This window comes from Pseudorca crassidens, chromosome 4 (genome assembly GCF_039906515.1).
Source record: "Pseudorca crassidens isolate mPseCra1 chromosome 4, mPseCra1.hap1, whole genome shotgun sequence".
NCBI classification, from domain to species: domain Eukaryota; kingdom Metazoa; phylum Chordata; class Mammalia; order Artiodactyla; family Delphinidae; genus Pseudorca; species Pseudorca crassidens.
The window spans coordinates 142,611,568-142,628,795 of record NC_090299.1 but is presented as its reverse complement, the minus strand read 5'-3'; the positions used below and the strand labels follow the sequence as shown (position 1 = coordinate 142,628,795).

The 17,228-nt window shown below is 33.8% G+C and overlaps 1 protein-coding gene across 3 annotated transcripts in view; it reads left to right on the top strand.

Moving 5' to 3' along the window:
- Positions 1-17,228, top strand: part of GRID2 (glutamate ionotropic receptor delta type subunit 2) — a 1,388,195-nt gene that overhangs the window by 1,076,424 nt on the left and 294,543 nt on the right. For all 3 annotated transcript variants that reach the window (XM_067736951.1, XM_067736950.1, XM_067736949.1), the window contains one exon: positions 911-1,223. In XM_067736951.1, coding sequence (XP_067593052.1) covers positions 911-1,223 — 313 coding nt within the window. The remainder of the gene's footprint in view (positions 1-910; positions 1,224-17,228) is intronic.

Below are 17,228 nucleotides of genomic sequence, written 5' to 3'. Positions count from 1 at the left end.
TTCAATTTACTATTGTTTGTGTTTGTCTGAAAGGAGTTTCGCACAGCTTTAGTCACAGCCACAGATAATTATTTCAAATAAGATGCATCTTTTAGATATTTAAATATGTTTTCATATCATAGAATTTAAATGTGAAGTCATTTGTTATGTGCTGTCACTGCAATTCTGCCATGTGCCTTATATAAGTAAAATAGCATGTGCTCTGTGTGGTTCTGAGTGCTAACACTGAGAATCCGAGACACATACTGAGAACAATGGTTATTGCTCCAAGAAGAATTATCTGTTTCCTTAATCTTTAATTGTTCATTAAAATATTTCGAGGTTTAAAAATAAAATTATGGTAGCAACCCCTGGTGTATGATGTTATAACTTAATGCTGTGAAATCTCTAATAAACTCTAATATATTTAGAAGCCAATAATATAAATTTTGATCCAGAGAAATCTAAACCAAGGGTGAAATGCCACATTGAGGTTTTTTTTTTTTTGATAACTTAGATGTTAAGAACATGTTGAATATCTTGGGAACATTTTCTCAGGAAGAATTCTTTAGAATAAGTTTTACCTTTGCTACTGTGTTAATGATGGCTTTGATAAAATGACCCAAGGAAAAAAGACAATTTCCTTCAGGCATTATCTGTGTCTGAAATATTCTTCACTGATTTCACATGCACTGATAATATGAACAAGGTAATTTGTCTAACTCTGGTGGGCCAAGATTTACAGTAGGAAATGAAAAATTCACATATAGGTCTTCTCTAAGAAGTCTCTGCAGTGTTTTTCAGTTTATGTAAAAAGGCTTAAGATGTTGCCTGAGGCATCTATTTTATTTTCCTCAAGGCAAGCTAAAGTGCCACAAATCAAGTTGTTTTTCACACTGTTAATGTATTCCTGTCTCTTTCAATTTCTCAGAGGGCCGACATAGGGATTTCTGCTTTGACTATCACCCCAGACCGTGAGAATGTGGTGGACTTTACAACACGTTACATGGACTACTCAGTGGGAGTCCTACTTCGAAGGGCTGAAAAGACAGTGGATATGTTTGCCTGTCTTGCACCATTTGATCTCTCACTATGGGCTTGCATTGCTGGCACAGTTCTTCTGGTCGGTCTACTGGTCTACCTCTTGAATTGGCTTAATCCCCCAAGATTACAAATGGGGTCGATGACTTCTACCACTCTCTACAACTCCATGTGGTTTGTGTATGGATCCTTTGTACAGCAAGGTAAGGAAAATATATATATTTCAGTACAAAAAAGGAATGTGATGTTTCATATGCCATGCATTCAGTTAAGAACGTTCTGTGTCTTGACATCAGTAAGTGTTCTAAAGGTCTTTACAGCAATGCTAAGAAAAGAACATTTCTTGCTCTTTTCTAGTGGATCTCAAACAGCAGATTTTCAGTAAAAAATGGTACAGTATCTTTTGATGTAAGTTCAGTTTTATCAACAAAGCCAAAGATGAATGTCAGAGGTAAGGTTCACAAGAAACTCAAGAGGAGATTTTCCTTCCCAAGCTCCGATTCTGAGAAATAGCCTTTCTATTTCTCAGATAAATACTTACTGAGATTTATGAAAATACTTACTACCAGAGCAGATATTGCTTAATTATTTATGTGTATAAGAGATGTTAAGACTTGCTGTTTGTTGAGAGACATTGTTTCATGTATTAAAAATATTCATTGGCAGTGAAAAGACTTTAAGATTCTGATAAGAAATTTACGCTTTATCTTTCACTTTAATATATAATTTTTACCAGTTAACTTATAATTTCATCATATTCTAAACAATGTCTTTGTTGTGTTATTCAGTAGTCAATCTGCCTACTCTTTAAACTTATCTAGGTAATTACTTGACTCTTATTGTTTCAGAATAGAACAATATTTATTGAGCCCCTTACTTGAGACTACTGCCATCATAGAAAATGAAATAATAAAATACTTAGGGGATTGATAGTTTCTTGCAAACTTGTCATATGTATTGAAGAGAAGACATAGGTGTCACAATGGAGACATATGATTCTTTTGCCTTAATATTTACAACTCTCAATAACATCTTACTTTTTATATACACTTGCTATTGGATCTTCCATTAAATTTCATTCTTTCTATTCTCATTTAACTAATCATAAGGTTTGTCTAGACTTTTCATCTCTACTTTCTCACATAAAATCTATCCCGCAAAACTCTGTAAGCATGCTTTTTCCCGCTACCTTTCTGTATCTGTGTATCTTTATCGCAGATATTTTTGGTCCATTCATTAATCACTAATCTAGTAGATATTTAATCCATGCTATTTATTTAAGTAGAACTTTGCTAGGCACTGAGTATACAGTTGGGAGCAAGGGAGTCGTTGCCATCATTGAGCTACAAGTCTTGTGGGATGCAAACATGTAAAATCCACGTGTGATAGAGACTGTTAGAGATCATAGTCGTGGAGAGGGTGAATATATCTTAATGTCGCAAAGAAGGCTTTTTGAATTAGTACTGTATAAACAGAGACAGAAGTAACTATGCAAAGAGCTTATTGAAGAAGAGGATGGGGGAAAGGATACATAGATGGTAGGACAGAATTTAAGACCAAGAAGTGAGGGAGAAATCAGAATAGACTATGCAGAATAGACTATGGAGCTGGTAAAGATGAGGCTGAAGATATATTTGTTATTATCAGGGGTTTGAATTTGATCTTCAGGGAAATTATCAGTAATTTAAAGGTATTAAACAGGGAAATTGCATGTTTAAATTTTTACTATAATCAGAAACATTGTGATTATAGTATGGATAAAATTGAAAGAGAGCAATGTGGAAAGGGAAACAAATTATCAGAGTATTATAATAACTAAATAAAGAGTAAACGTGGCTTGCACAAAGGTAAGATGACACTGGGAATCAAGAGAAGGGTATTGATGAATTGGAATCTATAGAACCTGGTAAATTATATAGTGCTATGGGGATTGGTACTGAAGGAGAAAAAGGAGGTGAAATTTTATCCTAGGTTTCTGGATTGGGCAATTACGTGTATTGGTTGTCGATGTCATTTTCTGGGGAAAAAAATCAAGAAGAGCAGGTGTGATGTGGAAGATGATACATTCATTTTGGTACATTTGAGTTGAGGTATCTGTGAAATATCCAGGGGTATATTTCTAATGCTTGTTAATGGTTTGATATATTTGTCAGAAGCACAGAAGAGACATCTGGGCTAACAGATTGAGGAGATATTGGCATGTAGGAGATAATTGAAGCCATGGAAGTGAACAAGATCGTACAGAGTAGTTGTTCTCAACTGCATACTCCTGATTGAGGACGACTGACTCAGAGAGGGCCTAGGACAGAGCCCTAAGGAAAGGAATGGGTAGATGAGATTTCAGTGATAACTAATAAGTAGTGACAAGAAAGATGCAAGTACCATGTGTACCATCTAGTGGTATATATACCAAGTAAAGACAATATTTGAATATGGAAGATTGGTTGACAGTGTTAAACATTTCAAAGAATCAAGTAAAATTAATACTTGAAAGGTGTTCATTGGATTTAGCAATAACCTTGTTATTGGTAGTATTCCAGTGACTAGAGCTGCATAATAAATTCCTCGAAAACTTATCAGTTTCGTGGGTCACAAATTTAGACAGGACATGGTGTGGTTGGCTTGTCTCTGCTCAATGATGTCTGAAGCCTCAGCTAGACAGCCCAAAGTCTGGAGGCTGAACTCATTTGAAGGCTTGTTCATTTCATTCACACGTCTGGTGGTTAATGCTGGCAGAGAGCTGGTGACCTCAGTTTTCCTCTACGGCCTTTCTCCATAGGATAGTTTGGCTTTCTCACACCATGATGATTGATTTCTCTATAAAGCGTGTCCCCAAAATAGGGGAAAGAGTCAGTGAAACAGAAGAATTTTTTAGTCCAGGTTGGGGATCACAAACTTGTATGATGGTGTGAGCTTCTCTTGCAGGAAACACTCTGGATGTGCCACCTCATGGCTTTGTCATGAGAATTTAAATGGTTTTAAAATGTGAAGTTCTTAGGTACAGTAACTTATAGAAGTATCACGTAAGTGTTTACCCAGTAAATAAAAACAAATTAGTCTCAGCTGTGGATAGTTAGGCACACGAGAAAAGGATAACAAGGCAGATTATTTTAGATTATTAGCAAGACGGTGGTTGAAATAGTAGATTCTAGGGTATATGGAGCAATAAAAAATAGAAAGACCAATAATCACAGTGTAATAGAGAGTAAGACTGGAAAGTAAGAAAGTGGTAGTGGGAGAGAGTAGAGTTCTTGATGAGGCCAAAGAACAGCTGTAGAAATATCAGTGTGAGATAGTTCAAAGTTTGTATTGACAAAATGGGACACCTGAGCCTAACATTTTTGAGATGAAACAGTAGAGGACAAGTTACAGGTGTGTAGATGTGGATTCCTGAAGAGTTGGTGAAGAACTTCAAAGCTGACCAACTGAGAATCCAGAGGATTAGATGAGCCATCTGTAATGATGGTTGGCTTGGATTAGAGAGAAAGAAAATAAGCCGTGTGCCAAAGTTGTCAATAAATGAGGATAGATAACTAGGATGTTGATAAATATGAGTACTGACTAGAAATAGAAGGTGGTAAAGCTACGTGTAACTAACCTCTCTGTTTATCTCACTTCTTCCCATTCCATCTAGTTTTTCTGTGCATGGTTTCAATAACTACCAAAATCTAGATGACTCCCAAATCTATATCATCCTTGAATTTTAGTTTTATATACTCTCACTAGACTCTCTGGATATATCAGAGATACCACAAATTCCAACATGCCAATAATTGGATTTTTTTGCACTTTAAACCTTTATAGCCTCTTGTGTTCTCTATTCTAGCTGATGCATTAGCAACCACTCAGACTTACAGGTTAGAAACTTTGAAAACAGTTTTGATTTTTTCTTCCTTCTATCCCTTATATCCAACTATAAGTCATGCAAATTTTACTTCATACTTATTTCTAGGATTGGAAATCTCTTCTCACCTAGAGAGATAAGACCTGGATTTTTACCTAGATTAGGCCTATCTCATTTCTCATCTGAGCTACAGGAATCTCATAATAGGTCTTTCTTTTTCAATTTTGTTTCCTGCAAATATATGCTCCACATACTTACACATATACTCAAATTATCACTGTCATGGAGAGCTAACCACATAATTCCCATTCTTCAAATATTTCCTTGGCTCCCCAATGCCCACAGTTTAAAGTTATTTAGAGCATGAACAATACTCCATCGTTTGGGTCTTCACCAGTCTTGATTCTCATCTCCTACCACTCATGGCTCACATGTAATTGTCCAGTTATTCCAAACTGCTTTTGTCTCTCGAACAGAAGACAAGACTGTGTCTTGCCTCTCTGCCTTTGCTTCTACTCTTTTCAATTCGTGAAATGCCTTTATTACCAATTGCTTAATCTCTACGCCCACTCTCTGCTTTCATATGGCAAATTCCTGTGCATCCTCTAGTTCTTATTCTGATCTCACTTCCTTCAGGAAGTCTTTGCGTTTTCTTTTGTCTCCACCTGAGTCCTTTGAACACAAGTTAGTGTCCTGTTTATCTTTATAGTCTCTTTGCCTAATTCAGTGTCTTGTATGTATTAGGTGTTTAATAAATGCATACTGATCAACTAAATAAGTGAATAAATGCTAAATACTTAACTAAATCAAGCATGGAATTAACTGCAACATTGTGTTTATTAGATTACAGTCTATTGCCCAATGACTTAAACTCACTTAAACCAAACAGGAAGTTATCCAGAATGTCTCCACTGGTGTATTTTCTTAAGTAGCTAAGATGAGAAACTTATAAGTAAGGTTTCCCATTGGTTGAAGCCTTACTTTTGAGAATGTTGACAAGCTTATGGACTGGCTTTCTGAATTCTGTCTCCAGGTGGCCCAGTTTCAGCAAGTTTTGGAGAACACCCAAAAGAAAAAGATAAATAAAATTATCCATATGGTTACATGCTTTTCTAGTCTGTAAACAGGCTTCAGATATCAAAAGTTATAAATATGTTAAGCACTTTTCTATCTCAACTGCTCCCTTAAATAAGTTGTACAGCCTGTGGGTTGATTATACATTTATACGAATTCATAATGATGCATCATGCTGAATTGCATATGATTAACTACTTCATCTCTGAAATGTTGCTATTCTTCCACCTGCTAACAATGAAAAAGGTGAATTCATTAAAAGGTACTGAAAGTATCTTTACACTTTGATTAAAAATAAATTAAGAAAAGACTTCAAAAACCCCATGAAAAAAAGAATCAGTCAATGAAGTGTCCATGCACAGGCAATGAAGTTTGGAATTAGTGATAATTTCTAATAAAAATATAGTCTTTTAAGGAGAAGTACAGTAATATTTCTGAATTATTTCAGAATTACGGTCTTTAATGAGCCACTAGAGACTAGATTGAGTAGGAATAAAAGGGCATTTCATGTATTATCATATAGATGTTTGAAAAAAGAGTTCAGGGACAGCTAAAAGCAGAAAAATGTTAAATATACGTAAGCTGTTTACTAATCCTGATTTTTAAAAAAACTCTGTAACTTCAGAGCATTCCAGAAAAACAGCTTAGGGAATCCAACTGTGCAAAATCAGTATGGTCCATTATAGAGATAAACTTAGTACATCTGTTTGGCTAGAACATTACAGTTTGTGAATTAGGCAGTTTAATGCATGAATGAGACACCAATTTTATGCAAGTTTTGTTGCCATTTCATATCCTCCCTTATCTTCATGCCTATGTACATCTCTCTGCAATCAACATACTTAAAAAAAAAAAACTGGGGCTTGATTTTTGAAGATCTCTGATATTTAGTTTATGGTCAGTGGCTCTTAATATCATCTGGGCCATGAAGGGCCTCTGTGACTTGTTCTCACATGTGGTTGTATGTAATTTGTTTACTGTTTACTTGCAAAGGGAAATTTCAGAGTTTACCTCAGATGGTCTGGTTCTATGAAGCATAAATATTTATAGTCACGTAAAATGTTTCAGGCTATCACATATGTTTACCAGCAAGCATTTACTATATACCAGCTGTGCGCCAGGAACACAAAGAACAAAAGAAAAACAAGGAATAACTGTATTAACTGGCTTAATAAATATTCCTTGGATGTACTATATGCCATACCCAACCTAGATATTTTGAATATGATCATAAGAAAGACACAGTCCTTGCAGGAATGTTCAACATCATGTAAGTGGGCCATAGCCAAATTGGGACCAAATAAACCACTTTTGATGAGAGGAGCAGACGGAATTATTGAAAGGAGTAAAGAGGGAAAGTTCCTTTGGTAATTTTCTTAAGGATCAAATAGTTCCACAGTTGCTAGTGATGAATAAAGAGGACCTTTAGGAATGGTAGAAGATAACCTGGTGGCTGCTGCACAAGAGTTTACATCAAAGGCAACCCACTGGCTTTGAGATCCCAGGACAATTTTTGGAAGAAAATAAAGAGTTCTTCCCGCTGCCAGAAGGATTGCAGTGTTACAGAGAATCACAACTTTCTCATTTCCACAAAAAGAAGAGTCAGACATTCTTCTCTATCAAATTAGGCAACAGAAAACATTGTTGATGAGAAAGCATCTGTTTAAAACTTTGAGAATAACTCAAAAAGACATCCATTTTAATAGTGTAGATATCAAATATACGAAATTTGCCAATGTCCTAGTCACAAAACCCCAAAGGATTCAAGCCTTGAAATGCAGTAGCTAACGCCATTCCTTTGTAATGTTATCTGATATTTCACATTCAATTTGAATATAACAAAAATTATATTGACTAGCTCTGCTGTTTACTGACCCTAATGAACACAGAGAAAATGAGAGTAATTCCCAGTGACAGGTTAACTGGACTATAGAGACAAGTTTTTTTCTATATTCTGTTCTTACAGATATTAACTCAAAAAGGCTCTCTGTAATTTTTATTTAGGTGAGAACAACATCTCTGTTGTTGCTAATTATTATAGGCAGTCCTTAACGAAGGGAGAGCCAAGTACTCTGAATGCTGTCACATCTACTTGAGAATTTCCTCATGCTGATTTAAAACATAACAAGCTGCTCATTTTCTTTCTTTTTATCACCAGAATTCTTCAACACCAAAGAAAAAGATGAACTCTCATACTTTCAAAGACTGTTTAAACTCCTTCATTATAGGTGTGGGGTGTGACTAATCTGTGTGACCAGAAAACAATGCCATGACGCTAAGATGTGAATCCACTAGTTTTTCCCAGTGAACTGTAATGAGCTCCGAAGCAATTATTCCATAAACTATATACATGAGATAGCCCCTGGGTTTCATTTATTTTAATACCAACTCTTTATGGTTTGAGCCAGGAAATCCTTTCCATGCTAAACTAGGTTTTCAAAGAGGTAAAAGTAATTAAGGAACATGAGGCACAAATCAGATTTCTGCTCATAAAATGCTTATAGAACAAGAACTGGTGTGAACGACATGTTCTTGACTCTTCTGAACTACTTATGAGTACATACCATAATTAAAAGCATTATTTTAGTATTTAATAAAACAGAAGAGTTGCTTTCAAGAAACATTTTAAAAACTTGAAGGGTGGTCTTAAGATTTTCTGAGTTGGTTTCTCTTCTTTCCCAAAATGCTATAAGAAAATACATTTTTTTGTTATGAAGAACCTAGGGGTAAGACAGGAATAAAGACAGACCTACTAGAGAATGGACTTGAGGATATGGGGAGGGGGAAGGGTAAGCTGTGACAAAGCGAGAGAGTGGCATGGACATATATACACTACCAAACGTAAAATAGATAGGTAGTGGGAAGCCGCCGCATAGCACAGGGAGATCAGCTCGGTGCTTTGTGACCACCTAGAGGGGTGGGATAGGGAGGGTGGGAGGGAGACGCAAGTGGGAGGAGATATGGGAACATATGTGTATGTATAACTGATTCACTTTGTTATAAAGCAGAAACTAACACACCATTGTAAAGCAATTATACTCTAATAAAGATGTAAAAAAATACATTTTTTTAATCTAAGTTTAAATGATAAAAAAACAGGTGTCATAAATCCTTTAAAATAGCATTGACATCTTCATAGTACTTGGTGTTTTTACAGTACCCCTCAGCTTAAGTAACAAGGTTAGGGACAGAAATGTACAGTGTGGGGAATGTAGTCAATAATAATGTAATATTTTTGTATGGTGATAGATGGTAACTAGACTTATCATGGTGATCATTTTGAAATGTATAGAAATATCAAATCACTGTGTACCAGCAACTAACATAGTGTTATAGGTCAATTATAGTTCAAAACCAAACAAGCAAACTCATAGCAAAAGAGATCAGACTGTGGTTACCAGAGATGGGGCAGTGGGTGAAGGGAGGAGGAATTGGATGAAAGTAGCCAAAAAGTACAAGCTTCTAGTTATAGTATAAATAAGTACTAGGATTGTTATGTACAACATGATAAATATGATTGATGCTGCTGAATGTTGTATGTGGAAGTTAAGATAGTAAGTTCTAAGAGTTCTCATCACAAGGACAATTTTTTAAAAATTTTTATCTCTACAAAATGATAGATAATCCCTAAACTTGTTGTGGCAATCTTGTCATGATGTATATAAGTTGAATCATTACGCTCTACAACTTAAACTTACACAGTACTGAATGTCAATTATATCTCAGTAAAACTGAAAAGGAAATACACAAACAAACACAGGTGAGCTAGGGAAAAACAAAAGAATAGGGCCAGGCATCTCCAAAGATAAATTTATTCTAAAGGTGATTTAGGATTGATCAAAGTTAAAGTATTGGGATCAAAGGATAGTACGGACAATCAGCTTGGAATGTAAATTTGGGAATTCAGTTTTTGTTTGACCTCATTCCATTTTCCCCTTCACCTGTAGTTAGAATATGTAGTTAGAACTTTAATAATGATGGTCATATTTCTAAAAATATGGAAAACTTACCAAAGCTTTTAAAAACAAAATTATGTTTTGAAAAATAAGACTTTTACCACTTAACCTGTCTCTAAAATGCATACTTATAAGCTAACTGTAACACACATAATGCTAAATTTAGGATTCCTGTTTCCGTCTACAAAACAGGGCAATAAGGTCCTGTGATACTTTTGTTAAATACCCTTAAATGTGGCATGGCCTTAACTTGAACTTTTCACAATTGTAAGGCAGAGAAATTCCAATGCATAACATAAAGTAAAAATTAGCATCGTATATTTCATCATGTATATCAGTGTTTCTTATTTGTAAACTACTTTCTTGATGACAGTTGTTCTTTTTTGGCATCAAGATGTAACAAAAGACCAATGCATAATCCATACTTCCACACTGTGGGCATGTAAAATTGCTCTCTGATTTGTGGGTGACCAAACTTTATAGAGTCTCTTTATATTTACAGCTCTGTCTCTCAGACTCTAAATTAACATTCCATTTGGGACAGATGTGCAGTTTGTCTGCTTCAGTTGTTTTCTAACCATTAATAATATACATTGTTTAAACTCTGCTTTAACATTTCCTAAAAGTATTTCCTCTGCCTTTACCATTTAAAATTATTCATTATCTAGAAAGCATCTCCTTGGATATTAAATAAGAATTATTTATCTAGTCACAAGAGTGAATAGGACAGCGCGGTATCTGTCTTCATGGAGCTTTCAATGTAATGAGGGAAACAAACTAGTAAACACACAGCTCCATCATAAGATCATAATAATCACACTGAGGAAAGCCCAAGTCACAACGGGTGCAGAGTTAACAAATAGGCCACTATCTGGTGCATTACGATTAGATCAAATTCATACCGAGTCATGACCTATTAAAGAGAGGGACACAGACTAGGAACCAATTTTTCTTTGCCTAGTGACAATGGAAAAAATGAACTGGCCCATTAATTCACTTGATCTTTGTTTCCTGATCTATAAAAGAGTCAGATTATTTAAATTTTTTCTTTCAGTTATAAGATTGTATGATTATATAATACAAATATCTAATTAAACAACTCTTTTCATATCTTTGTGTTTGATTAAGAGACAGTTCAGTTTTAAACTGAACTATCTATACATTTACTAGCTGTGTGATGCTGGACAAGCTTCTTAGCCTCTAGGTGCTCTAGTTCCCCAAATAATAATTACCTACTATATCAGGTGTTTGAAAAATTAAGAGTTCATAGATATAAAACACTTAAAACTGTGTGCAAGACATAAAAAAGGCACTCAACATTGTAATTATTATTTTCTCACTATTTTTGCCATTCATAGCAAGAGATGAAATCAGCCACATTGTTTAATGCTTTATATACTCATTATTACCTCACAGAAAATAAGCAGTATTTCAAAGAAGCATGTTGTAATTAGGCATAAGGAAGTGTATTAGGAAAGCCAGTCCAGCTAATGAAAATGCTTACAGTAAAAACCATACACTAACAAATTCATAATAACTTTATGTCATTCAACTAGACATGAAAAGCTACAAGAACATTTTTCCCTATGTAAGCACATCATTACCACATGTACTTGTAATAAACTGTAGCATAATATGGCCAAAGATGCAACAAAGTAATGAACCAAATTGAATGGAATTATAAGTTTTGATTCAGGATGCTTCCAATTTATATATGCAGCTCTTTGGGGCTCAAAAAGACTAAATAATCTTTTGGGGACTAATTTATAAAACCTGTGAATATATGTATTTTGTTTTTGGAATATATATTGAGATCTGTGGCTAAAATAGCACATAATTAAGCATAAACATCACACAGAAAGCTAATTTTCCTAAACTAAGCAATCTTCAAAAACTGCCATTGGTGGCAGTCTAGAACCATATGGACCCTTTCCAGATAAAAATGATTATGATGATGAGAATTATATTTCAGTTTTTATTTTAGTATACTCACAATGCCACTATTAGAAACCAGAATATTTTATGAGTTTAGAATGCCAATAACGACTTGACTGTTCAATACATTAATAAAACTAAAAGCGATCTTTTCTATTATATAGATATAATCTATGTTAAATACTATGCCAAAATTTTTATTTCCCTGATAGAATGCTTTTAAACTTAAGAACATCACTGAACTATGGTTTCTATTGTTAACATACATGTAATACTTATATTGTAAATACTTTTGAAATGCAATATAATGCATGGGAAAGTCATAAATAATATAGTTAACTGTATTTTCTTATTATTTTCTATTATTGCAGCGTCGTAATGTATAATACCAGATATAAGGTTAATTTTAAGATGAAAACAATTTTCCAGTAACCAGTGAAACTTGTGACTTTGAGAAAATCAAAGCACATGATAGTATTCTGAGTTACATTTGAAGCAAAGAATATGCCATACCAGTATTCAAAAGGTTGATTCTAAGTTAAAACCTTCTGTGATATTATTTAATCAATATTAACAATCTAAAAATAAATTGGATTATATTATTTAAATTATTGAAAAGGAATAAAAGACCTTTGGATGTTTTTCCAAAAACTGTTTTAATACAGTTTTTGGTTAGAAAAATAACCAAGTTCTTAAATCAGTAATAATTTATTGCCTGAAACAGAATTTTTAAGAAGTCTGTAGTTTAAATAGACGTGATCTTAATTTTTTCGGCCTTTAAAATTTCGGAATAGTATGACTTTTCCACATAATTAAGTTATCTGCAAATTCATGAAAGATTGTTGATGGGATTCTGTTTTAACTTAGAGCCTCTATGATATCATGATAATCTCTTCTTTTTTTCTAAATATAAAAATAATTTTGCTGTATCAGCAGGGACTGTCCGTAATCACCACATTTCTGTACTGTTGTTGTACTATCCAAAGAGTTAAAGACACTTAGTTTTCAGTCCTCTGCCTTACATCACCACCCAAGGAGTGCTGTAATCTTCTAGAAATGCATTGCCTGGAGTGTGGCACTGCTTAATAAATCACTCCATCTTATTTATCTGTCTCTTGACATATATCTAGCAGCAGGAACCATTATCCTGTGACAATGTTAAGTTCTATTGACATTTTCTCTTAATTAACTGCACTACTGTCTACAACTTTTACATTGGGAATAAACTTCCTTTATTCAATGCTGTCTTGAACAAAGGCAGTGTTAAGTTTGTCGTGCATTCATTGTCATAAAAAGTATTGCAATAAGTGAAACATCTTTGTTACTTTTCCAGAAGACCAGTTTATTCTGCTGAGAAAACAAACAGAAGTTTTATTTAGAATCATATTACATCATTTTTATTAGAAAATGCATTTTTTCATTAGACATCATTAAATATATGAGAGCCAGATTACATATGTCTGAATTCCTCTGTGATATATACCCGTTCAGTCAACCGAGTAACTTTTACAAACACTTTTATAAATTGAGAAAAACATTACCTTTCAGACTAAACATGTTTTATGTACCCTAAAACTAAGTATTTATGATCCAAATTTGAGATCATTCGTTTATTCAACATTTATTGAATGTCTACAATGTGACAGGCACCGTTCAAACTCCTGGGACTACCTTCTGATAAAAAGATTCAAGCCTTCATGGAACTTATATTCTAGTGAAGGGAGCCAGGTAACAAACAATAGGTATGATAAATAAATAAATAAATTACATAGTATATCAGAACTCAAATACTATAGGAAAAGTAACTTACAGTGAGAGGAAATTGAAGTATATGTGGAAGGGCTGCCGTTTTCAATGGGCTTGTTGAAGTAAGCCTCTGAGAATTTGATATTGAAGCAAAGAGGATGACAGGAGGATAAGAAGGATTATGCTACATCAGTATCTGGGGGAAGGGTGGTCAGGTATAGGGAACCACAGATGCAAAGGGCCTGCTCCAAGGGGCCAGAAGAATAGCTTAGAAGGAGGTGAAGTCAGAGAGGGCCATTGATTCAGATGACATCAGGCTTTGTGTACTTGGGCTTCTACTTTGAGAGTATTGGAGAGTCACTGGAGCACGGGAGTGGTTGTCTTAGAGGGTGTTAATTGGAAAACTATTCTGTATCTGTTCTATGTTCAAATCCATATTTGGGGATGTAGTGATTGTTTCAAAAAAAAATTGTAGATTTGTACCTAAATCAGCTCATGATTATATTTTGTAGGTGTAAGATGTATATCTATTTAGGTAAATATATGTTGGTTACAAAATATATCCAATCCATTGTACCTTTAAGAAGCATTAACTCCAAGACCTAGACACACTGTTTTCCACTCTGCAAATCAAGCAAGTATGGTTATTCATTACAGACAACATATTAACAGTTAATCAAAAAGTACAAGAGGTACATTTCCAGCTTTATTTGTGGTGATAGCTCCTGAAGAAGACGGTTCTTCTAAGTAATCTTCCCCAGTGCAATTCTTTCCTATAACAAACCAAACTACTAATAATATAATGTCTTTCTTTCAGAGTAGGATTAAATAATCCCCTGTTCCTAAATCACCAGAAATAAGGTTCTCTATAGAATATGCTTCGTGTAAAGGAATTGAAGATCTTTCTTATTACTTTTCTTCATTTGCAATTTATATATATACTTCCCTTTGTCCAAAACGATGTTGAAATCTACTAACATTCATAATAGCACCAGATTCTTTGACTTCTCTCACAGAAAAAAAAAAAATCAGTAACATTCTACTCCTAGTTTTCCTTGTCAAGGCCAGTTCTTGATTTAAAAATTTCTTGATTTTTAAATCCACAGCGATTTGGTCACAAAAGGCCATCTTGAGCATAAGATTAAATAGACACTAGTTTCAGTCACAGTAGGAATCTGTACACTCAGCATTATCCTCCAGAAAACCTTCTTTTGAAAATGATGTACAGTTCATCCATTGGGGCTATACTTAATCCTTAAGCTATAGGAAAAACAAGGTCAAATCTTCTGTTGAAATAGTGCAGCTGGTCCTTTTATTTTTGTTGTACATAGTTGTATAGATTAGGGACAATTCTGAAAAACTAAATATTTTAAAGTGAGTCTTTAATATTAAATCCTCAAAATATAGGAAATGGTTTAGGTTAAAGAGTAAAAATTAAAATGTTCACCCTGATATTCATTGATTTTTAATTTTTTCTTCTGAGCTAATATTGACCCAATTGACATTCTACAAATGCTGACTTGAATTAGGTTAAGCAAGTTAGAAATTATATTTGATGACCTGAATAATTCATTAAAAAAGATAAGTATTAAAGCTTGCTTTAGTAGCACAAACACATTTTTAATAATAATGTCAGATAATGAAGCTGACCACATACAATGTCCAGGATGGACACTTTCAAGTTGGAATGAGTAACTTTTGTGCTACTAAATTAAATAGAATACATATCTAACTGATGAACCAAAAGAGAGTAATCTGGCCGAGAAAAAGTCATTCCTGTCACTAAAAGACAATTTAACATGCCTTTATCCCCAGGAAAGCTTAGAAAATGAACAGTAATTGCAGACGTCAAACTTATAAGCTGGCTATACTTGTTTCACTCCAAGACTTGACTGCAATGCAGTTTAAACCTCAAATCTGTGACTGAGACTGTCATTGAATTTAGGTAGCTTATCAACTGAGAAAAGTGTAATGACATAAGCACATATCCAAGGTGTAAATAATTTCATATATCAAACAAATAACACCATGAAGTATTATAAGTTTATAAGCTAACATATTACATACATGTTAAGTACATACATATTCTCCTTTAGGAGAATACCTCCTCCTGGTATGTCATTATAGTTTAATAAACTTCATAGCAATAATGGATAAAGTTGAAAACAAATAGTATATAATACACAGGTGGCAGAAAATAACCAAAAGTATATGATTTTCCAAAGCAATAATCTACAAGTTTTACTGTTTAATTATTTTTTTCTTTGCTTTTAAGTAGTGGCTGAATACTCCTACAAAATATGAGACATTTTAATTTTAAATTGCAGATTTTTATATTTTCGTTTCCCTTATGACATTATAAAATGCAGCTCAATTTTTAAATGATATAAAAACAAGCCAGCAAACACAATGATTATTAGATGTGCATTTTCTGTGTCTAATCTATTTTACAAGGCTTTTAGCAATGCTATAATTAAAAATATTTGAAATCAGAGAACCCAAAGGAAGTAAAGAATGAGAAAAGCGAAGTAGAATAAAGATATTATACGCCTTTTTTAAAATATAGATTTAATTTTTGAATTGCAACATCTGTCATTGAAATAAAATGAAACAAACTTTACAGGAAAAAAACTTTGAATATTATTAAAACTCTTTTCCCTCTTTCTTTTGCTTCTGTGCAGATGATTTTTTGATAATTTCTCTGAAGGGCACAGAGGCTGTGCTGCTTCTTACAGATAGGTTATGAGAAAAAAAAAATGCCACTAGCTCCAATTTTTAAACTGTCTCTTCATACGTTAAGCATTTCCAAAGTGTTATATTCTATAATTCTCTAGTTTGTGTTTCCCATTTTTAATTCACTGTTGATTAAGTTACAAAAAAGCTAAAGTGCTGGTAGGAATCCTACAGCAAATCTGAGAGGTTTGAAGACTCAGATGAAGCTTACAGGGATCCTCCCAGGCTGATCTTTAAGTGATTTGATCTAGTACTTTCGATCTTCAGTTTGACATGTTATTTCTTATCAAAATGCCTTCGCTGGAAAACCTCCCTTTAACACAGAAAATGTGGAAGTTTAAGCTTAGAACAATTTTTAGGTTTATTTTTTTTTCAAGTTTAAGAAGTACTTCTTATTCATCAATTTAAGCATTGTTCATTTCTTCTCCTAAATTAAATACTTTATTCATGCTGATGAAAGTTAGAGTTTTATCAGCAAATGATCTGGCAGAATGTAAGTGTTAATCACAATGAAAGTGTTGTGTTAGATTAGAATTTATGCTTACAAATATAAAAGTATGAAACACTACTGAATATATGGGTTCTTTATTTAAAGCAACAATAACAACTTCTCATCCAAATAGCTAAGTGATCTGTGCTATTTAGAGACAGCATGAAGGATGGCTTCGAGATTATGAGACTGTTGAAGTAGACTAGCTGAATTCGTGCAGGCCTGAAAAACATTAACCACTACAACAGCAAAAATGGAAGTAAGAATGGAAAAGAGTGAGTGATTAGAAGTATACACGGTAGGACTTAGCACCTGAGTGGGTGTTAGTATACAGAAAATATATTAATGTATAACAGTGGTTTCCTACTGTATATAATGTGTTCATAATTAACTTAACAGTACATCCTGAACATCTATTTATTCATTTAGA